Raw genomic sequence first — 25585 nt, forward strand, 5'->3', positions numbered from 1 at the left:
ACTGCGCGCGTAGTTATTTAGCAATTAAACAAATCACGTGATCGGACCAATAAAAAGGTCAAATGGTCAAAATTTCATTTCACCAAATACTTTAGGGGGTCTACTGTTTGGTATTGTTTTATTAGAGAATATATTGCCACCTCGAGCAAAATACCATTCCCTCTGGGATATGATGTCAAATCTTATATTTCACATCTAAGCAGGCAATAGGCCTATCTGTATATCATGTATGTATCATGTATGTATAAACATGAATGCAATGTATGGAGAGTGCAGTGCACTACGAGCAGGCGAGAAATGGATACTCCGCTTCCCTCCTTCAACCCATTTATAAATCATGTGACCCGTATTCACCGATATCACCCCCTTAAAATATAAGGGTATTTCCCTAAGTGAATGATGAATGCAACTGAATCCGCCCCCGATCGTTTTTACAGTTTAATTTACGTTGATTATAGGCCTACACTGTTGTGTACATGGCCGGAACGGATAATAATTGTGTTGTTTGTTTCAATTCAGACAGGCACCAGGAACATAAAATTCAAGAACGAAATGGTAGTCATGCCAGAAATTAATTCATTTCAATACATGACTTTCGGTTTTCACGCTTTTTAGCGTTTAATGAATTAAAAACGAAACTACCGTCCCTAAAACAACAAGGAAATAGTTTTATAGGCCTATATTAATATTGAAAGTATGATAGAATACTGCAGTCAACAGCAAGGACCTTGATTTCAGGTTTACAGTCGGAGGAATAAAACGTAGTTGTAATTTTCTATCACACATCAATACTTTCGACGTAAGTAGTGTGTTTAAAGCTTGGTTCCCACTAGTACATAACGCAAAGACGTAAACGCAACGCAAGCGATTTAAATCTTGGTTCCCACTAGAACGTAACGCAAGGACGTAAACGCAACGCAAGCGTTTTAACCAATGACAAGCGAAGTTGTTATAGACAGTTAAGCGTGGTTCCCACTAGCGACGCAACACAAGGACGTAACGCAACGCAAGTGAATTGACCAATCACAAGCCATGGCTTATTCGCTTGTGATTGCTAACTGTCTATAACTTCGCTTGTCATTGGTTAAAACGCTTGCGTTGCGTTTACGTCCTTCATTACGTTCTAGTGGGAACCCGGAGCTTAAAGCGTGGTTCCCATTAGCGACGCAACGCAAGGACGTAACACAACGCAAGTGAATTGACCAATCACAAGCGATGGCTTATTCGCTTGTGATTGCTAACTGTCTATAACTTCGCTTGACATTGGTTAAAACGCTTGCGTTGCGTTTACGTCCTTGCGTTACGTTTTAGTGGGAACCAAGCTTTAGCAATCACAAGCGAATAAGCCATCGCTTGTGATTGGTCAATTCACTTGCGTTGCGTTACGGTACGTCCTTGTGTTGCGTCGCTAGTGGGACCACGCTTAACCAATGACAAGCGAAGTTATAGTAGACGGTTAGCAATCACAAGCGAATAAGCCATCGCTTGTGATTGGTCAATTCACTTGCGTTGCGTTACATCCTTGTGTTGCGTCGTTAGTAGGAACCACGCTTAAAGGGCGCGCCTATAAACCGGACTAAAGCTTGGTTCTCATAGCGACGCAACGTAACGCAAATGCCCTTCAAATAATTGTGTTTGCCCCCGCCTGCGTGAAATCAACCTGCGATGTTTGCAGCACTATTGCGTCGTCGGTTTCCACTTGTGATTACGCAATACGGCACGTTGTGTCGATACGTCAGTGCGTTGCGTTACGTTGCGTCCTAGTGGGAACCACGCCTAACTGTTCTCCCCCCCCCCCCCCCCACTATGTTACGCCTGTCGTAAACTTGATTATCGATTCTCCATAGCTAAAGTTTAATTTTAGGCCTATGGCCTATATGTATGTCGATTGTCGGACCAGCGGTGGCACCAGGATCTTGCTAAATTCCCGACTGGGGGGAGGGGATATGCGAGTGAAGCGAGCATCAATAGGCTGGGGGCAGGGGCCGCCAAGGGTCCCAGGTTCTAGCGTAATTTGAGGCCGTTTTAATCAGATTTAGGGTAGCCAACTTTTCCATTTTGTATGGTACATAAATAGAATATTGTGTGAACAACACATTGCACGAGGCCCGATGGGTAGAGCAAGGCAAGAGCGAGGCAGGGAAGGCAAGCGAGTTAAGTCAGAAATGTATGCGAGGCATCGTTTTAAAATCATCAAAAAAATGCGAGGCATCATTCTATCATTTCCCAAAATTGCGAGGCATGGAAATCACCGAAATTGAAGTATCCTAGGCCCGCTAGTTCCATTTTGCACATGCCTTGTATTTTAACTCGAAATGTGTTAACCAACTTTATCCTGAATACCACACCTTAGAATTAGTAGGCCTACTTTAATCAGTGCGCGAGAAACACGCCTGTAAAATCATTAATTTAAGGATGTATTTGTTAATTTTTATGTGATTCTTCTTCTAGATCTAGAAAAGTCAAATATCATCTGACTTTTTGAGATCTAGAAAACTCAGATATCAATATATGGGTTTTCTAGTTCCAGAATGGAACTAGAAAACTCAGATCATTAACGTTGAACCTTGAATTGAGTTTGCTTAGCTATAGGCCTAAATGCTAAGCCTACATTTTGAAAGGTGTACAGTATACTGTAGTTCTTTATGATTTAAGTCGTGTAGGCTGCTACTACAAGTTACAATAATTAGGTGATCATTTAGAATAAACTTGAGTCTGTTCTGATTTTAAATAACGCTATACGAGCAGGTTAAAAATGACAAAATGTGCAAATTAATTGCATCAAAGTGCTGAAAATGGTAAAAATAAGGCATTTTTAAAATGAAAATAATTCTTCAGAATGCACGATGACCCCCAATTTTGTTAACTTATTCTGGAAGCTAATGAGTTGTAGATATAAACTCATGTACACATTTTACATACAAAATGTTGTGACGTCATCAAATGGCCACTTGAATTTAAAATTAAGTTTTTTTTCTCTTTCGTCATATTTTATCACATTCAATAGAACGCATCTCTGTTATTTTGTGCACGATTTTCGCTCAAATTTGAGTATGTGATTGCTCAATTAATTGACTTTCTCATGACTTGCCACCATTTTTATTTTGATACGTCATCACGCGTAAAACCTTGAATATTAACGTAGGTCGTGTAATTTCTCCTTCGCCGTAAATTTGAATATCTTACAGCTCTTCAGAATTGAAGGTTACCTTGATGATTATAATTTATTATGAAAGCTGATGAAATGTAGATATGAATTCAAATAAATAAATAAATAAATAAATAAATAAATAAATAATAATAAATGTGTGTTGTGTGTTGAAGTTAAAAAGTAGTTATTTCATCTTTTTTGTAAAAGTTATACAAATTTCAAAGAGCGCGCACAGCGCTTCTACGTGCCAAATTCTCTTCCAATTCTTATATTTATTTGCTCAATTCATTATCTTTCGAAATTGTCATCTTGGAGTTTAGTTTGATAATTCCATCATACCAAAAAATCAGAACTTGATGTGTGTCCCGTAATTTCACCTATGCTACACTGTATATAGATTTACATTATATACTGTACATTGTATATGGCATATAATAGGCTCAACTCAACACTATAAGCGTATAATAGGATGGCATACTTCAACATTTTCTGATCGTATGTTAACGTACATGCATGTAAACAAAAAATTAATTTCAGTAAAATGATAAAAATGATCACCTACAATTCGTCAAAGTGACGAATTAAATTCTAGTTATTATTATTATTGGTAAGAAAACGTATAATACTGTGTAGTATTTCAAATATGCTACCCTCTAATAATAATGGAACGATCCATTTGATGATCTGGGTTTTCTAGTTCCATTCTGGAACTAGAAAACTCAGATCTTGATATCTGAGTTTTCTAGATATAATCATGGATTAAAGAATATTCTTTAATCCATTATAATAATAGAAAAGTCAGATATCTGAGTTTTCTAGATCTAGAAAACTCAGATATATCTGAGATCTGAGTTTTCTAGATCTGAGTTTTCTAGTCACCCAATGATTTTTACTGTATCTATATTATAAGTGAGAGAGTTTGTCTGTTTGTCTGTTTGTTCGTTATACAAAATTGTGTTACTGCACGTAATCTTACATATGGGGTATCAAAATGACCGCAATTGTACCGGGAATGTTCTAAGCTATATTTCAACATCATCCGCCACCTAGGATCCATGTTAGGGACCAAAATGTGGTCAAAACCCCCACTTTCGATGTTTGTTCGTTATAAAAATTTCTGTGTCTGCACGTAACCATACGTATGGGGTATCAAAATGATGGCAATTGTACCCGGAAGGTTTTAAACTACATTTAAAAAAATTCCCCCGACTCCTGGGGTTTTTGTGGAATGGGTGGGGGGGGGGGTGGTTGTGTGGTGGTTTGTGATGTCATTTTTGCTAGGGCTCGGGGTTGTAGGCTATCGAATTGTAAAATTATACTACAAAAGTTTTACAGTATTTGAATTATCCTCAGCAAGGCGTTTGGGGAAATATAGATATAGCTATACATATTTCATTCATTAAACAATATGACACCTATTCAATTACACATTTAGCAAAGTACTTTAACCATATCCAGCTATTTGTTGGTCTCTTGGATTGCCTCATTACAGACATCCATACCTGTGTGAACATACACATGTTGTTTACTGTTACTGTGTTCAACTACATCACCAATCCTCCAAGGAAAAAAACGTACATTGTGGGAGAGTGGGGTTGGGAGATAGGGTTTGGGAGTTTGGTTTCAGGAGAGAGTGGGGATTTTGCTTACACCAGAATTGTGGTTGGAAACTTTTAAAGTATTTAATCATCCCTGGGAAGCGGATGGGAGTTTGGGGTGGGGATGTACATCTAGGCCTATCACCATGACCGAAACTGTATTTGGAATGTTTTAAACTACATTTGAAAACTGCCACTGAGGGATTATGGGTTGGGAGTGATAATAATATAAATTGTACTGGAACCGGCTTCAACAGATCACCCAGTGTATTTGGCGTGTGTTTTTTGTAGAGGGAGGAGGAGCGAAAATACTAGCGTAATGAAGTAGCCTATATGATTGGATTGTACTAGGAAAAGTTACTAAATTTGAACTGTCCAGGGGAGGAGTTAAGGTTTGTTGGTGGTGGCTGGGGTGGTGAAAGGAGAAAGAAGGCTGGGTGCCCGCAGTATCTAAATTACAAATTTTAATTATCAGCCAATATGACACCTATTCATTTACACAATTTACAACGTCCTACAACCATTATTAGACCCATCGTAGTTATGAATACTCCTCTCAATTCGAAGCTTAGGTTGAATTGAATTTGTCCATCACTGGGAAGATTTTGTTTTTAAGAAAGAGTATGGGGTGTTGTTGAGGGGTCGATGTTGGTGAGTATAGACAGATACTGGCGTCGGGTGTTATGTACTGAGAAGGCTGTAAACTAATTTTGAAACCCGCCCTGGGGCGGGTATAATTGCTAGTCTATATTATAAGTGAGAGAGTTTGTCTGTCTGTCTGTTTGTCTGTCTGTTTGTTTGTTTGTTTGTTCGTTATACAAATTTTTGTTACTGCACATAATCTTACATATGGGGTATCAAAATGACCGCAATTGTACCGGGAATGTTCTAAGCTATATTTCAACATCGTCCGCCACCTAGGATCCAAGTTAGGGACCAAAATGCGGTCAAAACCCCCACTTTCGATGTTTGTTCGTTATACAAATTTCTGTTTCTGCACGTAACCATACGTATGGGGTATCAAAATGATGGCAATTGTACCCGGAAGGTTTTAAACTACATTTAAAACAATTCCCCCGACTCCTGGGGTTTTTGTGGGAGGGGTGGGGGGGGGGTGGTGTGGTGGTTTGTGATGTCATTTTTGCTAGGGCTCGGGGTTGTAGGCTATCGAATTGTAAAATTATACTACAAAAGTTTTACAGTATTTTAATTATCCTCAGCAAGGCGTATATAGATATACATATTTTATTCATTAACCAATATGACACCTATTCAATTACACATTTAGCAAAGTACTTTAACCATATCCAGCTATGTATCGGTCTCTTGGATTTTCTCATTACAGACATCCATTCCTGTGTGAACATACACACGTTACTGTGTTCAACTACATCACCAATCCTCCAAGAAAAAAACGTCAATTGTGGGAGAGTGGGGTTGGGAGATAGGGTTTGGGTTCAGGTGATTTTGCTTACACCAGAATTGTGGTTGGAAAATGTTAAAGTATTTAATCATCCCTGGGAAGCAGATGGGAGTTTGGGGTGGGGATGTAGGCCTATCACCATGACCGAAACTGTATTTGGAATGTTTTAAACTACATTTGAAAACTGCCACTGAGGGATTATGGGTTGGGAGTGATAATAACATAATTTGTACTGGGGTGTAGTGTAGTAGGGGGAGGAGGATCGAAAATACTAGCGTAATGAAGTAGCCTATATGATTGGATTGTACTAGGAAAAGTTACTAAATTTGAACTGTCCAGGGGAGGAGTTAAGGTTTGTTGATGGTGGCTGGGGTGGTGAAAGGAGAAAGAAGGCTGGGGGACCGCAGTATCTAAATTACATATTTTAATTATCAGCCAATATGACACCTATTCATTTACACAATTTACAACGTACCATTTAACCATTATTAGACCCATCGTAGCTATGCATACTCCTCTCAATTCGAAGCTTAGGTTGAATTGAATTTGTCCATCACTGGGAAGAATTTGTTTTTAAGAAAGAGTATGGGGTGTTATTGAAGAGGCGTGGAGGTTGGCGAGTATAGACAGATACTGGCGTCGGGTGTTATGTACTGAGAAGGCTGTAAACTAATTTTGAAACCCGCCCTGGGGCGGGTATAATTGCTAGTATGATATAAAGTACTCGCGGGTTGTTAGGGACCCCGACGGCGCCACCACTGTGTCGGACGAGTCTTTTCACACGCGCTCAAGAATTCTCTGCAATTTTATTGATTGGCATCAGTTACCTTTTATTCACCGCCAGTCATTGAACTTTCCCTGGCCATCGCTGTTCACTTTTTTTCTGCGTGAGAGGTACACGTGTTGATTTTCTAGAGAATGGAAATGTCAAAAATGTCTTTGGCACGCCGTTCAGAGAGAAGTCTGTGCGTTTAAACCACGTGCTATTATAGGAGGCCGAATCGTGCCAAGAAGAGGCGCGGGGGTGTGACTGACAAAATATTATACTTTCACTCATGTTGAATTAATTGTAAAGTGAACACCCTCAAAATGCCAATCAAGAATTGCACTGGGTCATTCGATGTGTGTCACTATAGTAATTATTGTTTATCGGAAGACTGTCAGATACAAACATAAAAATAAACAACATGTTGAGTGTATACACGACACGAATCTATTTAGATATAGGCATCTAGCCTATTATAAAAATATAAATAATTGATTTATATAATATATTAATATCATAGCATAGTAGCACGTTACTATATGCCTCGTACTTTTTTTAAATCGAAACTATGCCTCGTATCATGCTTCGCACTTTTGAAAATGATAAAATTATAGATCTCGTGAAAATGCAATTTTAGTTGTTACTTCGAGACTGCTCGCTGGCTTTTGAAAATTGTCTCCTATTTTTTTAACACTAGCAACTCTGAAAACAATATTTAAAAAGTGGTCCAGAATTGGAAAACTGGTTCGAATTGCCTCCAAAATTTAATGGAGTGGTCCTTGACCACATATCTGTATTTTCATTTTGGTAAAGATCTTGCAGTTACTTTTTGAGTACCGTAATCCTGCTAACAAACAGACACATGCGATTGACTACATACCTCGTTGTAAACAATGTGTATAATAAAACTATTTAACTGGCACCTGTTTTGTATTTCCACAGATGGCAGCGTCGTCAAATTACGAAAGCACTCATTTGCTGAGCATCGAGCCAAACACCTACTGGTCAAATACCACCGGCCAAGTTACGTCTTCTGATCCTGTTGATGTCGAATTTGACATCGATGGAAACATTCTTGTCTGCAACGCAACCGATGAAATTTTAAGATTTAGTCAACAAGGCAAATTTCTCTCCCGCTTTTCCGTTGGTCTTGACAGAAAAATAAGGGGAATGTCGTGCAACGAAAAAGATGAAATTTTTATGACCGATGGCAACGCAAAAGAAGTAATAGTCTGTGATGATGAGGGTAAGGTAACGTCCAATATTTCGGTACTTGATCCTTCGGAAAATAAGGAGAAGGTGAATATCAGAGGATTGGTTGTTTCAGACAAAAGCGGAGAAGTGTTTGTGATCGTGGATTACCAAGTTCGACGACTAAAAAAAGACGGGAAATTATTGAACAAGATAGGCATCAATGATACAGGTTCATATTATAGAACGGGGAAATTAGAGGGTCCTTGTTACATAGCCTTAGATGAGAACCAAAATGTACTTGTAAATGATGGCAACCAGAAACGTGTACAAGTATTTCGACCGGACGGTCAATTTGTCCGCTCTTTACGAGGAGGCCGCCAAATTGAGAGACCGCATTTGGGATGTTTTGATGTACCGGGCGGTATTGCCGTTTTTGAAAACGGAAGTGTAGCCGTTGGTTGCCAGAGAGGGTTGTTTGTTTGTAAAAATAAATCGTACGGGCCCGTAATCCGTAGGTTTGACGATGAAAACAGTTCGAATAGCATTATGGGTACTAAAGGTATTGCTACATATCGTAATGTTATGGCAGTTGCGATAACCGTACGAAGTGCCGAACCTACCATTGAGCTATTTAAATATGATTATTAGGTTATGTGGGCTAAAAAAGTAAATAAATGAATAAAGGCGACTTTAAAAATGGAATGTTTGACTAAATAATTAGTAATGCAGTTTTAGAATACCCAGTTATTTTACTATTTTATGTGAGGTGTACGGGAGACTTACTTTGTGTATTTAATGTGTACGCATATAAGTTTAAATGCGGAAAGGTCACATTATTGCAGTTGATGGTTAAACGTTGAAGCCATATTAATTTCTATCCATACAACAAGGAGAACAGAAAACAATTTAAATAGTTTTTATCATAATTAACTATTATATTAGTCTTTGCCATATTTAAAACTAGCAATTATACCCGCCCCAGGGCGGGTTTCAAAATTAGTTTACAGCCTTCTCAGTACATAACACCCGACGCCAGTATCTGTCTACACTCACCAACCTCCACCCCTCTTCAATAACACCCCATACTCTTGCTTAAAAACAAATTCTTCCCAGTGATGGACAAATTCAATTCAACCTAAGTTTCGAATTGAGAGGAGTATGCATAGCTACGATGGGTCTAATAATGGTTGAAGTACGTTGTAAATTGTGTAAATGAATAGGTGGCATATTGGCTGATAATTAAAATATGTACCTCTGACACAATACTCCCCGTAGGACAACTACTTCCTGGACAATACTCCGAGGGAAAATAATCTTTTAGGACAACTACCTCCGTAGGACAACTAACCCCTGAACAACTACCATCCAGAAAACTATCCCTTTAAAACAACTACCCCCCGGATGGACAACTACCACCCAGGCCATTCAACAACCTGACTCTGCAACAGCGTATAATAGGAATTAATAAATATATTTTAATTCGTTACTTTGACGAATTACTATTCATTATTGTAAACAAAGTAAAAGATTGAACATAAATATAGCCTGGTATAAACTGAAGATTGTCACACATGATCATAGGATAGTCGAACGTATTATATAGTACTCCCTGTATTTACTGTAAAGACTGGGTTCGCTAATAATAATAATAATTTTTGCGTCAGGACAATGCTTCGATAACCACTGGTCTTAAAAGAATTAATTTTTGTCTCAAATTTGTCATTTGTATTTTTGTACACTTGAAGAATAATATCACTTTTGATATTTGACCTCAATGTTCACTCACCGAATAAACGGCGATCTTTAAATAAATTCCCCTCAAATAAACGGTGACCATGTCACTCCCATGACACATCATATGGAATAATCGGCGTCTATTTCCATTAGATTATACCCCCTCCCATTGAATAAACAACTTTCTTCCAATAAATGTCCACCTAAAAACCACCTAAACAATAAACAGCCCAGGCCGTTTTTTCAATAAATACGGTACTTTAAATCTAGCACATCTAGGGTCTAGCGTGCTGTTAAACAGAATAATCGGTTAAAAACGGGTGTTTCGAAACTAGAGACCCGAGACCAGAGACCAGAGACCCGAGACCCAATACGAAAAGGGAGACCTAAATATACGAAAAGGGAGACCCACGTACGAAAAGGGAGACCCCACTATACGAAAAGGGAGACCCCACTATACGAAAAGGGAGACCCTAATATACGTATTGGGTCTCGTTTCAGGTCTCTGGTCTCGGGTCTCTAGTTTCGAAACACCCGTTAAAAGCAGATGATTTCATTTTTACAGAAACCGGTCCTATATATTTGTCTACTTTTAGATTGGGGGGGGGGGGGTAGTTGACCGGGGGTAGTTGACCGGGGGGTAGTTGTCCTAAGGGGGTAGTTGTCCTAAGGGGGTGGTTGTCCGGGGGTTAGTTGTCCGGAGGGGTTGTTATCCTAAGGGGGTAGTTGTCCTAAGGGGGTAGATGTCCGGGGGGTAGTTGTCCGGGGGGTAGTTGTCCTAAGGGGGTAGTTGTCCGGGTGGTAAACATCCGGGGGGTAACTGTCTAGGGGATAGGTGTCCTAGAACCCCTATCAACTGTTTATTTTTTCTGATTATTAAATTTATGTTAAAATTACCTTAAACTGTTTAAAAATAAATGTATATATGAATGAGGCATATGATATTAATTTTTAAAATACAGTGAATAACAGAGGAACCATTTGAATCTCTCTTTTCAAATGCATGTGGTTAGTCAAGGTTTCTTCGCCATGAATTTTAGAATTTTGGAATGTTTACTTAACTAATCAGGCAGTTACTTTAACAGTTTTCACTTGAAATAAATTGCATAATTTACATTACATATGTGTTGTATGTTATGACTCAATAATCAACCACGACCGACACACAGTTTACCGTAGACTTGCCCCAAGTCTGTATTGTCATTTTTTAATTTATTGGTTTTTAATTTCGACCGCGATTTTTGTCTGAAAATATCCAAAATCAAGTAATATACGTATGAAACGCCATATGTACCAAAATATTTATCTTTTTACTAATATTAAGACAAAACTCCGTCTGGAACCCAGACTAAGTTTACCGGTATGTTTTGTATTCTCGGTCTACTCTTGGTTATATCAGGGAAGGTCCCTGGTTAGATTTAGTCTCGACCATCCACCTCCAGCATCAAGATAACAAAATACATTCATGTCAAACTCGATAAAAATACACCTGTGTATCTTTGTACCGAATGACCATTGGTGTGTACCGAATGACCATTGGTGTGTACCGAATGATCATTGGTGTGTACTGCATGACGATTGGTGTGTACACTGCATGACGATTGGTGTGTACTGCATGATGTTTGGTGTGTACTGCATGACGATTGGTGTGTACTGTATGTCAGATGTTTGGTGTGTACTGTATGACGATTGGTGTGTGCTGCATGACCATTGATGTGTACTGCATGACGATTGGTGTGTACTGCATGATAAAGGTGAACTGAAGGCAGAGGAGGCGTTCCATGTATCTTCCTCCTCATCACCGTTTGCGTTGCCACCGTTTTATAGCAAATCTTAAAATCCTAAAAATTGTATACAAAATCTTAAAAGTATCCCACACATTTTCGCGTCACCACACACAATCGGGCCCAATTTGCGTCTGTACAGTAGTAGGCGGCGCCACGTCGTTCGTGTTCTGTAACCAGCGCTTCAACAAAAAATAGACGCGGTAATCATAAACTATAGACTATAAAGTAAAGCAAACAAGGGACAGTAGTTGGTTTATCTTCGATAACACCTAGCACTGTGTGATATACGATACGTGGTTCCCAACTAGAGACGCAACTTGACGTACGCGCAATGCAGACGAGTTGACCAATGACAAGCCACTGTTCGAATAACCCATCGCTTGTGATTGGTCAAATCATTTACGTTGCGTTACGTAAACCGCAACGCGAGCAAATTGACCAATCCATTGGATTATTCGAACCAAACTTAAACGACATAACACCACAGGATTCTGCTGAGAGCTACAAGTAACTCAATGCGAAAGCGAGGTATATTCAGAGCGTCATTCTGACGATGGAGTATTCTCTACTTCTCTAAATTCCAAATTTAGCACCGGTGGAGCACAGTGATATAAAATAGAAATAAAAGTCACTAATTTTAATATCTTTTCGTATGTTAATACACTGTGCTCAAGTGAAACAACTTTGGCGCCAGAGGAGCAGAGTGATGTGGAAGCAAGTCACTGAATTTTTAATATCTTTTCGTATGTTAATACACTGTGCTCAAGTGGACCCAATTTGGCGCCAGTGAGCAAAGTGATATAAACGAAATAAAAGTCACTGAATTTTAATATCTTTTCGTATGTTAATTATAAACTGTGCTGAAGTGGACGCAATTTGGTGCCAGCGGAGCACAGTGATATAAAATAGAAATAAGTCACTGAATTTTAATATCTTTTCGTATGTTAATACACTGTGCTCAAGTGGACCCAATTTGGCGGTAGTTAGCACGGTGATTTTTAGTTTCACGACATATCAGTGATTTTAGTAATTTGCGTTCGTTTAAAATGTATATTTATGATAGAACATAACATTTTTTTAAACTTTAAATTTTGATCGTCATAAAATAATTGTCCTACACACTTTAAATTTGGTAGTATATACGTTCAATAGATTACTACATAATTCATATTTTTAACATGTGTTTTTTTTTAATCGCTAAAGTTAAACAAAATTTATCTTAGACAAACGCAAGTTATTAAAATCACTGATGTGGCTTGAAACTAATTTTTCTTTTGCATTACGGATGGAGTAACCGATATTGAACATTTATATCAAGTTTCAATTATTTTTGAACTCCATAAGTATTTTCTCGATGTTTTTGCGTGTGACTATTTCGCTGTGCTGCACTGGCGCCAAATTGGATCAACTGGAGCACAATGTATTAACATACGATCGAACATAATATATTAACATTTGTGTTATTAAAATAACTGATATGACTTGAAACTAATTGCTCCTTTGCATTACGGATGAATTAACTGAATTGAACTTTATATATTTTTTTTCTTCCTTTCTTTTTTTTTTATTGATAAACAACAACAACATCAACAGACAGTTTACATTGTTTATGGTCAAGACACACAGAAGCCAAAGTGGCTTGTCTTTTTTAATCCCTAAGCATAAAACATAGACGGACGCATATACCAAGTTTGAAATATTTTTGAATTCGAGAAGTACTTTTACTCGATGTTTTTGTATGTGATTATTTTACTGTGCTCCACTGTGCGCCAAAATTGGTCCACTGGAGCACAGTGCATTAACACACCAAAAGGTATTTCTTATTGACTTTATTTATATTTTATATGTGCTCCACCGGTACTACATTTGGTCCACTGGACCATTACCATCGTACTGTTTCTATTTCGGAAGTTAATAAAGGCATAAATGGCGCTCCGTAGAGAAGTAGAGATCTATGCTCCATCGTCAGATAACGCTCTGAATAATAATACGTCTGTAAGCGGAACTATTTGACCACAACACAAGTGAATTATCCAATCTTTCTTTTGTCAATCCGCGGGGTCAACCTGCATTCAAGCTTTAGAACCCGGAAGTTACCTAACAGTTCGTTGTTTGTATATTCTTATACTGCTGTAAACTTGGGTTACCCGCTTGGGTAGGCCCATTTAATAATAGTCCTAACCATTTGCTAACCGTTGGAGTTTATTATTAATTTTCCATTTATAGACCGATTTGTTGTTTCAGAAAGAATCCGGTTCAAAGATCTTTCAAGACGCAATGCGTCAATTCATTACGCAACTATGTTCTAGAATATGTGGATCAGTGGTTAATATTATCAATACGAGGACAATTCTCTATATCGAAAGTCAAGACAACAATTCTTTGAATAAACCATGATACTATAATAATGATATATCTGATATATCAATCAATAATTTTCTAGCCGCACTACCGTGTCTTTTAAAAGACAAAGAACGGTCGGGTCATAAACCAGGAAATCATTATTATATAATATTATTACCGTTACCGATACCGCATTCATTATAACAACACAGTTAGCAGAAAACATTTTCAGTTCTTCAATGTATTGGAAAGAAGTATATTTCTATACTTGACACAGTAAGTTGTACTTAGAATAATTCTAAATATATGAGGTATAGTTATGTACGTAAGGTCTACCACCGCTTTTAGTAGGCCTATAGGACTATTTTTTAGAGACGCATCACGTAGCCTTTATCCAGATGTTCCCATACGTAGATTTCAGAGAGGGGTTCGCTACTCCTAAAATGTATGATTTTTATAGGCCAAATCTCATGCTCATGCGACTGAACGCAACGACGGGACGCATCGCAGGCCTATTCAGAGTTACCAATCACAATCAGAACGCGTCGTGTTTTGGTGAAATTACGTAAGCTCGATGGTTGGCACTCTTCTAATCCACTTTACTTTACTCAAATCAATCAATTATCCGAACTGTTGTTTGTCTTGTGTCGCGCTACTCAAGCTTGGTAGGCCACTAGAGACGCAACGCAAGTACGTAACGCAACGTAAGTGATTTGACTAATCACAATTAAGCGATGGATTACTATCGATAGTGATAATAGGTCAACTTGCTTGCGTTGCGTACGTCCGCGTTGCGTACTAGTGGGAACCAAGCTTTAGTAAACACATTTATAAACACATTGACGTAGCCGCCACAAGCGAAAAGTAATCCATCGATCGTTGTTGATCTATTGTGCTTAACGTCTTCCCTCTAGTGGTAATTAAGCCACAATGGACTTGCGTTTTGAGTCCTGGGAAGCCACTATATAAATCGTTTTTTTTTTTCTCCAAAAAAGTTTGAAGAGCAATGGCTGTGGCATCAACGAATTATAAGAACACTCACTTGCTGACCATTGAACCTGATACCTACTGGTCAAGAAGAACGACTTCTGATCCTGTTGATGTTGAATTTGACATCGAGGGAAACATTCTTGTCTGCAACGCCACTGATGAAATTATAAAGTTCAATCAACAAGGCCAATTTCTCTCCCGCTTTTCCGTTGGTCTTGACAGAAAAATAAAGGGAATGTCGTGCAACGAAAATGGTGAAATTTTTATGACCGATGACAACGCAAAAGAAGTGATAGTCTGTGATGATGAGGGTCAAGTAACTTTCGATTTTTCAGTACCACGAGATGCGGAATCATCGATGAATCTCAGAGGATTAGTAGTTTCAAACGAAACCGGAGACGTGTATGTGGTGGACAGTTACGCAGCAAAAGTTCTAAGACTCACAAAAAACGGGAAATTATTAAACAAATTAGGCATATATAATGAGATAAAGGGAACATTAGTTTCCCCATGTTATATAGCCTTGGATTCAAATCAAAATGTGTTAGTAAACGATAAGGACCAGAATCGTGTCCAAGTATTTCGACCAGACGGTCAGTTTGTCCGATCTCTACGTGGATGTCGCCACCCGGGAACGTCTCTAGAATTCTTAAATCAAGCCAGTGGTATTGCTGTTTTAGCAAACGGTACTGTAGCCGTTGGTTCACAAGCTGGGTTGTTTGTTTGTAAAAATGAATCATACGGGCCCATAATTCGTAGGTTTGACGATAAAAACAGTTCGAATGGCATTATGGGTACTAAAGGTATTGCTACTTACCGTAATGTTATGGCAGTTGCATTGTCGATACAAAATGCCGAATCCACCATTGAGTTATTCGTTGGATATTAAGAAAATGTCTTTAATATTAAATGTTGCGACAATTAAGAAGAATTTCAATTACAATTTTACATATTCTCTGAATAGGCCTAAACACATTTTACATATTCTCTGAATAGGCCTAAACACATTTTAGATATTCTCTGAATAGGCCTAAACACATTTTACCCCATGATTAATGTCTGCCGATCCAGAAGGAGGTGTAAAATGTAAATTGCGTCATGTATAGGCCTATTATGGTAAATTAGCACTGAATTGAATACCTAGTCGAATAAAAATTATTTAAAACCTATACTTTCATGTTATTTTTCCTCAAAATAAGGCCCCACCACATGCAACACACAATAAAACATGACTGATTATTACCATATTACAGTAATCAATCAATCAACAAAAATAATTATTTCACTTATAAAAAGACAAAAGAAACAGTAAGTTTTAACCAAAACCATTGTTTGACAGACAATTTAAGTATTTTTTGCTTTAATTTTCAAGTAAATAATGATTTTTTCAATCCAGTTTTTTGTCAAAGTGAATAACTATTATGTGACATTAAAATGGCATATATTCAACAAAAAATGTGAAAAAAAAATATTTAGGGGAACAATATATTTAAGGTAGAGTACAATAGAATGGTTCGTAACCTAAGTAACAGTAACTTTATGATTCCACCAAAGGATAAAAGGATAAGTGCAACCTATTTTACATGTCATATTATAATTATCAATAGAAATTCTTAACGCATGGATGGATCCCCATGACAACTGTTCAACATTGCAGATCAAGGTGTGTTGCTTCAAAAGCGCCATCCATACAGTTTACAACAGTCACCACCCACAGAACAATACAACGCCATTGTAACGGCCATCCGCTAGGCCATTTTATCTGTACCTCGTTACTCAAATCTTTCTGTGGCGTAACAAAATAGTTATATACAAAGAAAATAATTTAAAAATTGACACTATTAGAAGATGCAAATTATAAAATCATGCAATTGATTGTGCATTTATTGACCTATCTTCTAAAAAAATATTCAATTTAAGAACAATTTTACATAAAATAAACGAAAATATTTAGGCGGATGAATACATTTCCTTCCGTTCAGTTGTAAGGACTAGCAACTGTTGCCTTGAGAATAAACGCCATAGTCACCGTAGTCTTGACGACTGTTACCCGCCAACTACAAGGTAATTTCTGTTTTTATTATTCCTAGTGTCCGATTGCAAGAGACTGCGCTTGCTATGTATATATTCTACTATAGACAGATTACATTTAATTTCATGATGTTTACTGAAAAATGCTAATATTACACAATTTACTGCCTATGATTTTTAGCTAACGTGACAAAATGGCGGTGCATGCACGCATTTTTCTGATTGACTTCTACTTCGTAGTCACGACCAGTCACTACATAGAAAATCGAATTCGTTTTAGCTGCCTGGCCTGGTGGTGGCGGGGTGGTGATGCAGTGGCTTTCCACCTCCCAGCCTGTACATAAACCAATGTTACTCCACCATTCTTTTGACATTAATAAACTAAACTGTGTGTGAAGTACGGCAGTAGTTAATTTACACGGAATAACGTACAGTAGTAGGCCTAGGCTAGGCCTATATTAATTCATTTCATCATTCGTGATGTTGAAAAAAAAAAAGTTTTTTTTTTCCCTAGCTGGCTTAGCCATAGGCTAGCATTGCCATATGGTTGATGGATAATGATGGGTAGGCCATATTATGCATGCAGTGCCCTCTGTGTATATTTTTATTTTAACAAGTGTTTTTGAAAATGGATTGGTGTTATAATATAATAATAATAATAATAATATATTAGAATTAGAAATCTATATTATTTCAATTTGTGGATGGGGAATAGGGGCCTAGTTTAAAACAAAAAACAAATAAAATGTGTGGAAAAAAAACTAAATAAGCCCTGAAGGGCTGCAGAATGGCTTGAGAAATTAAAAAAAAAACATGATGGTTCACAGTGCCTTTATTTTAACTATAGAGAATATAAGTTATAAGTTAAGTTTAATCTTGCTGAAAATGTTCGTAAATATACCAAGCGCAATTGATATGTCATGTGTGGCTGCAATGTAAATCCTGTGTGACATGTGCGTTATAAATGGAAAACCCAGGGTGTGCGCTGAATTTTTACCCTCCAAAAACAATATTAAAATGTACTTTATGGGGACCAAGAGGTCTATATTCCTAAAATGGTCTTACCTCAGTCCCAACTATGGTTTGGCTGAGGTATGACAGAATCCTAGCTTTATATTATACCTTTACTACACTGGTCCAGTTGTGTAGTTAGGGCGCGGAATAAACAGTTTGCGGAGCGCTGGTCTAGATACAAAAAAAAAGCTTTGCATTTACTAGTATTTTACATAAATGTTCACTAGTAAATAATTTTGAGAATATTATTTTATTAGTAGACTTTAAAGACACCTTCCCTACAATTTGTGACGTTTTGTAAAAATAATACATATATATTACTTTAAAAACATCAAACCAGGTCATTCCTTGTCTTAAATGTACGTTTTATGGTAAATTATGATAAAAAATGAGAAACAATGCACTACCTAAGTAGCTTGCGGAGACTGACCTCTCGTGGACGGTCTTAGGCCTAGCCTAGCTAGGCTTAGTTTTGTAGCTGGTAAACATCGGTAACGTACGAACATCGTACGCTAGCTATATACCTAGTCTAACGTTGTATAGTTGCTGCATTAATTGTCTTTCTATTTTTGCCAGACTCCGTTGATACAAATTGGGGAAAACCCGGTATTTTTGCTGAAAAGTCTTCCATTTGTTTTGGCCTCGTGATCGATCAAAAAGTGGGTTAATTACAGAAGAAAAGCAGAAATATCAATCCGTGCGCAATGCATTTTGGGATTTATAGCGGGCCGCTATAATGATTAGAATCGACTTATTTTTCACATTTTTAACCATTTAAAGACGAAAAAAGTTATTGCAATAGGACCATATAGTATTATTTTTACATTAAATATAGTTTGTGATCTTAAAATAGATCTAAAAAACGTAGGGAAGGTGTCTTTAATACTGTACTTTAATAAATTGTTCTTAGTCTCGTCTAATATTCTTATTCACTAGAAGCCTGCTTTATTCATTTCACCATTTCTATCCCCTGTTGATCTTGCTCTGTTACAATTGTTGGACCAATTTATAATTGAGTGATCACAAATAAAGATACAATATTATACAAAGTTGACTTTTTTTTTTGTTTCCTTATTCAGCTGCAAACATTTCAGTTATTTATGAACCATTCAATTTTTAAATGGAATATTAGCAAAAAAATATCTTTTGTTCAGTAATTGTATTAATTACCTTTTTTATTAATTATGTGTAGGATTTTTGTTTCAAATGAAGCCCAAGTACAGTACAGTATGACTTCCCTGCCTTGAAGAAGCTACTGTACTGTAAGTGTGATAATAATACACCTTTTTTTCACTAGCTAAAAAGAAACCACCATTTTCTTTTGATTAACCTGGGACTGCCACACTATCAAACTAATTTGACAAAAAAGTGTGATGTGCCCAAATATGGTAGTGATATGCCCAAATATGGTAGTGATTTGACATCATGTCCATGTTTTTTTTTGCCTACAGGTAGCACATCACATTTTTTGTCACAAAGTTTGATACAGGTAGTGTAGACAGAGCTTTACAGTACAGTCGACCTTCTCATTTACACACTTCTTAATTACGAAGGTCTTCTGATTGTATTTTACGAACGCCGTTTAAACGATGACGTCATCAGCCAATTAAAAAAATAACATATTAAAACTTTTACACCTACTAAATTATCATCTTAATTTATTAACACTTTGACTGCCAAACACAAAGATCTTCGTTTTTGGAAACACAACGCTTGACTGCCAAACACGAAGATCTTCGTTTTTCGCGTTTTTTTACGAAATCCGGTAGATAGGTTAATTATCGGTATATACTATAAATATGGACACTAAATTCGGTCTGGACCGTGAATATTTTACCTTTTGAAAGTAACTAATCTGGTTACGAACGATTGTCAAAATGGTACCTGTCGAAATAACATACACCGCGTATCACAGTAGCGCGTACAGTGATGGTTTGGCGCATTGTGTATCGGTCGCGCGCTAGCTATGCTGCCGAAGCATTACAAAGGTTTATGTGGATTGGCATGTTTGTTTGTTATCTGAATAAAAAATAATGGATGAATTTTCAATAAGAAGTCTTTAATTTTATTATTGTATGTATACCCTAATTGTTTTGGTGTTCCACTGTAAGTGGCCGAGTTTCACGCAACAAACTTGTTTAGAAATGGTATGAATATTATCATCAGTTTACTAGCTAGGCTAGTAGTACTAGGCTATAGCCTAGGCCTAGTCGTAAAACGGTTCCGGACCAACTTTAGGCCTAGTTAACTAGGCCTGGTTTCTTTACTATGTGGATTTTGGCGAAACATTGATGTAAGATTTATGATTTATAAAATGTAATACATTTTTCGATAGTGATAACTTCTTTTTATAGGCCTACCGCAGGCCTCGAATTTGGGGATTTTAGGGGCAAGGCCATTTGGCCTCCGGTTTTCATTGATTTTAGGGGCACCAAGGCCAAATGGGAGGGCACCAAGGCCATTTGTTTTAAATCAAAGGGGCACCAAGGCCAAAATTAAAAAATATTTTAATAACTAGGCCAAATTTAAAAATAGCTTGTTTCCGGTTGAGGGTGGAATTTTTTTCCAAAAAAAAAGATTCTACCCGCAAAATGTTTTGGGATTTCCCCCTATTCATCAGATTGCGTAGTAGTAGTAGGACTGTCTACAATACATCTTTTTGTATTTCATATAAATATTACGTGTATTTACGATCTATATAAATAATAAATAGGTACGATGTTCAGCGTTTTATAGTTTACCGTCCTGTGTTGAATGTTTCGTTTAGTTTCAAATAATGCGATAAAAAGGCATGTGAAGCCAACCAAGTAAGGCCCGGAACAGGTATAAAAACCCTTCCAACAGCATGCTACTCAGCCTTACTTAGCTAGCAGCCGACGGAGAAAACATGATACAAAAACAATTTGTTTGTAGGCCTTACCTACAACTATTCATACACAGAGTGTTAACCACGGTAAAAATCAAGCCAATTACATTATGTAGTAGAATATAAATTATAGTTATTTTCCGAGTTTCGATTTTTGAAGCTTTTTTGTTAGTATAACCCATACAGTACCGGACAGAATTATTGCAGATTTTGAACGCATTCAACGCATTGTTAAAGTGTTGACAACGCGTTGAAACTGCGTTGTCCGTTGGCGTTGAAAGTGTTGAGTTCGTTGAACTGTTTATTCAACCAACACAATGTGTTGCGTTGAGTTTGCGTTGAAATAACGAACAATCGGATTCGTATGGTATTTACAGATTGCCAGTGTGTATTAGTAGTAGTAGTAATAGTATAAAATACAGTATTACAAATATTTAAGAAAACAAACATAATGTGTATTTTTCCGCGGAAACCTAGCTTAATATATTACACTAGGCTAGGCCTACTACTAACGAGTAGGCCCCGTGTGTATATGAGCCGCGTCTGCCATCGCAGTTAAAAGTAGTGGTCATGTCCTCAATTACTGTGTGCCTATATTAACTGGAGTATTAAATACCAAAGTTAAGGCGGCGGTGAATCTTGGAGGCTAGGTCACATCGTAATTAATTATTTCCAAACTAAAAACTTCGCAGTACTGTACTACATTTTTCTCGATTATTTATAAAAACAACGTAGCCTACACCCGCCGCCATGGAAGGCAACAATACACCACCAACATAACGATCCAGCATGGTCGTCGTCTTTTTCACGCATGCTTTTCGTGACGTGAGGGACGAACTGATCGAAAGGTGAAGAGTTCATTCATTATGAAATAACGCGTAATTAAAAGGGAAAAAATCGTTTAGTTTTATTATTATCCATAAATATATCATTATCATGTATTATATTATAAATTAATTATTGTGATGCCTAACGTAACCCATGCAGAGAAAAGCGTTAAATATAATAACCAAGAAATAGGAATGACCAATTTGATGACAATAGGCAATGTTACTGTTAGGCGTTTTCTTTAAAATCAAAACCTGTGCCATACCATATTATTCACGCCAAGGTGTAACCCACAAATATTTGAATAACCAAACAATTCAGAATAAAGAACCACTTTATTCTGATGCAAGACAATATATTATTACAGGCGAGGTTTAGGCGTTTTCTCTTTAACATACTATTGTTTTGTTTCTTAATATAATTATATTGGCCTCCTCCTGAAACTGTATGAATGGGATGGGAGTTGCGAGAATATGCGAGCGAACAGCCAACATTTTAATCAGTTTACAGCGTGATGCTTTTCAAAACGCGCAACGTTTTCAACGCGTTCAACGCTATGGGATTCAATTGTTTAACGTCGTCAACGAACGGTCAACGGGTTCAATACATTCAACACGCTCTATTGTTAACGTATTCAAAACGCTTTTTGTACTTAAAAATGTAATGTTGTTCGATTTATAAAGATTTAAATTGGTTCATGGGTGTCGGACACGTCAAATTTTTTAGTTCTTTCAAATTACATTACAACAAACAATGGGACAATTATAAAATAAAAACCAAAATAGAGAAACAATATTTTAACTTAACTCTTGAATCTCGAACAGCTAAAAAATGTAGGCCTAAATAAAATTAATTACTTCGTCGTCATTAACGATCGTTAAATACGTCATAACACACGTGGTGTTTTTCTTGAGGAAACCAGGGTGGCGGCCTCGTGTGTTGATGTCAGTAATTTCCACGTTGTTTGATTTTACGACGTGAGATCGTGTTTTCCCCCGGAAGGCCTACAGTACAGTGTTAACTGTTAGACTTGGCATCGACCTTATTATTCGATGTTTTCCTTCACTAAACACTGGGAAATATCACTGTGTGTTTTATTTGGTAACTGTCCGTTCAATACTTAAAAATATATCTAAGCTTCATATATATTTTATTTATATTAAAATATCTGGTAGTGACTGCCGATAGGTATTTTGCCTGTTGTTGTTACTGATCGTTCAGGCGTGCAACGGTGCAATCGGCCAGTCTAGTGCTGCAGCAGCTAGCGTTGAAATAACTAATTGTTTACTTGACATGCTGATAATGACTTTCGTTGAATAAACAACTAAACGTTGAAAGCCGTTCAACGCAACGCAAACACAACGCAACGACAACGTGTTGAATGCGTTGGGATTTTTGCAATAATTCTGTCCTGTACTGTATAAGAATTCAAAACACGGACGGACACCGACCCCTTTCTCTCTCTGTTTAGCCTTCGGCACGTGTATTCTGGACTATACCATTTCCTTGAATTCGGTAAAAACGCGTTTGGTAATTTAGTGTACGACGTTGTTAAACAAGATTTTTCGATGATCTGTCTGCCGGATTATTGAGGTGGGTGCGATAAAATATATATATGATATACTTCCAACGATCTTCGGGTTGAGGTGCAGGTTTAACTTTGGTGCTAAAGGTAAACACCCCTAATTTTACACGTACAGTATAATGGACTACACCATGCAGGAACGCACATGGTATTTTCTTCTCAGAGGGTGCGTGTACGTCAAAAGGAATTGTTTTTCCAACGATCCGCCGATCCTTCGCGCGTGGTACTCTCACACGACGTTTTTTGTGTGTGAAATTTCTTATCAGAGGGTGCGTGTGCGTCAAATAGAATTGTTTTCCCAATGCATTGAATTGCGTGTGTTCGACCGGATCGGCGGCGGGAGGATAGGCTAGGCTAGCTAGGAGTGCGTGTAATATTTTTTTCATCGAAGGCGGCGGCTAGCTCGATTATTGTGCGACTTTAATACTTTCAGTAACCTCCGATCGAGGAACGTTTTTAGCTTGATTATTAAAAGTTTACACCCCTGTATATTGATGTACTATCTATACCATGATTTACCACGCACGGCGGCCGGGATGATATTGTTTTGGTTACCCTATTGCAATGTTCGATGTTTTGTTTACTGTTTGTGTATTAATAAATGCGTTTAGGGAAATCCCCTTCCAACGAAGACAGGCGATAGTTTTGCGTCTCGTCCGAGTCGTGTAAACAAATCTTCTTGACATTATTTTCTATCTAATTCAGTGGTTTTTATTGTGGTAAAACTCGGGAAGGGCACTCGCGGCCAACGCAAAAAAAAGGGCAGGCCAGTAGTGGCCGTGGGTGCTATTCATTTTCGAGGGCATTGAGGCCAACTGGGAGGGCACCGACGGCACTGGCCGCGGTGGCCGTGGTAAAATTCGAGGCCTGCTACCGGTGCCGTGTAAGTAACTTTTTCGTTGTTTGTTGATCTCACCGGGCGATATTTTCATATTGTGATGTCTTGCACAAAATCGCGAATATCTCGACTTTCTTGCGCGAAACTACGAAAAACTCAAAAAGTGCGTTACTTTCATTTTACTATTACGATTCAGGGCATCACGTATGCAAAACCCAGGAGAGCAACAAATCGCTCTCCTCAAATCACCGAGGAGAGCAATTCGCTCTCCTTGCAAAAATTTTAAATCGCTCTCCTCAAATATTTATGTTGAAGTTGAAGGATGGTCGCCCTTATTAAAAATGGCTGGCCCTTATTAATTTTTTGTACACATTTTTTTGCCTGACAGGGGATAACCCACCCCCCCCCCCCCCCCCCCCCCCCCCCCCCGGGCACAACAAATGTATACTGTACCTCTCCCCTAAAATCCCCCACACCCACCTTTACACACAATATTTTCCGTGGGGATCGTATTATTCTACAGTACAAAAAATTCAAGCCAATTTTTTTTTTATGGCCTGCCTGGGTAGATTGGGTTTCAGGAGCCTGGAGAATCCTGTCCTGGCCAACTATATATGCCTTTAGCCTAGCTTTTCTAGCCTAGCTTGTTGGCCTAGAAATCAGACAGAAAACCTGAAAAGTATTTACCTGCAATTCAAAAATTATACAATTCTAACATGCAACAGCCATTAAAATATTGATAATAAGTTACAAAGTGTCATTTTAAAATAATTAAGAAAGATATTTGATCGTGTTTACATGTGTCACACATGGGCGCACGCACAATAGGGGAGGGCTGAGAGAGCTTCTAGAAGATGCTGACGTCACACATCAGCACGTGTTTTGAGGATGATTTGAGTGACCAAAATTGGTTAGAACTTTCGAAGAAATAATCCATCTTCAAAATGGCATAATTAAAGCAACCAGCAGCTAAGTTTTTTTAAATAATAAACATTATATTTAGGCCTCCTATATTAATGTTTCCTTTTAAAATTAAATATATTTTATTAACTCGTTCCATAAAAACATAAAGGGAAAAATTATTGGTTGGGACATGATCTTCCTGTAAAGGAGGTGTTTCTATGACACCGTACTGGTTGCACTATGAGGCGATGAAGTAAACTCGCCCTTGAATGCGCGCAGGCAGGGGAATCCCCTTTGTTGGTACCTCGCACACTGAGATGGAGCGCGATGAATTGCTCTCCTTTTCGAAGGTTGTTGATTGCGATCGCGCTCGCGATCCTTAAAAACGAGGGACTGCCATTAGGCTTGTAGCTTTATAACTTAGCTTATATATTATTAGCCTAGGCCTAGATTGGTTTTAACTTTTAAAAATCCACGTGTTTTTAGGCCTCTTGACAGAAAAATCAACACTGTCAAAAGCTAGGCTCTATTTTG

General features: G+C 37.7%; 3 protein-coding genes across 5 annotated transcripts in view; all 3 read left to right on the forward strand.

Annotated features, from left to right (window-relative positions):
- The first annotated feature begins 713 nt into the window (after window positions 1–713).
- LOC140051772 (uncharacterized) lies at window positions 714–10433 on the forward strand. The gene is made up of 2 exons (XM_072097086.1): window positions 714–799; window positions 7881–10433. Exon 2 carries the CDS (start codon window positions 7881–7883, stop codon window positions 8778–8780), a length of 900 nt encoding a protein of 299 aa, XP_071953187.1. The 5' UTR covers window positions 714–799; the 3' UTR covers window positions 8781–10433.
- Window positions 10434–13890: 3457 nt separating this feature from the next.
- LOC140051660 (uncharacterized) lies at window positions 13891–16194 on the forward strand. Its single transcript, XM_072096941.1, has 2 exons — window positions 13891–14272; window positions 14992–16194. The coding sequence occupies exon 2, from the start codon at window positions 15003–15005 to the stop codon at window positions 15873–15875; it is 873 nt and encodes a 290-aa protein (XP_071953042.1). The 5' UTR covers window positions 13891–14272; window positions 14992–15002; the 3' UTR covers window positions 15876–16194.
- Window positions 16195–16967: 773 nt separating this feature from the next.
- Window positions 16968–25585, forward strand: part of LOC140052244 (transcription factor RFX3-like) — a 32162-nt gene continuing 23544 nt past the window's right edge. For all 3 annotated transcript variants that reach the window (XM_072097708.1, XM_072097709.1, XM_072097710.1), the window contains exon 1: window positions 16968–17050. The gene's annotated coding sequence lies outside the window, so the exon portion shown is untranslated. The remainder of the gene's footprint in view (window positions 17051–25585) is intronic.

Source organism: Antedon mediterranea, chromosome 6 (genome assembly GCF_964355755.1).
Source record: "Antedon mediterranea chromosome 6, ecAntMedi1.1, whole genome shotgun sequence".
Classification (NCBI taxonomy): domain Eukaryota; kingdom Metazoa; phylum Echinodermata; class Crinoidea; order Comatulida; family Antedonidae; genus Antedon; species Antedon mediterranea.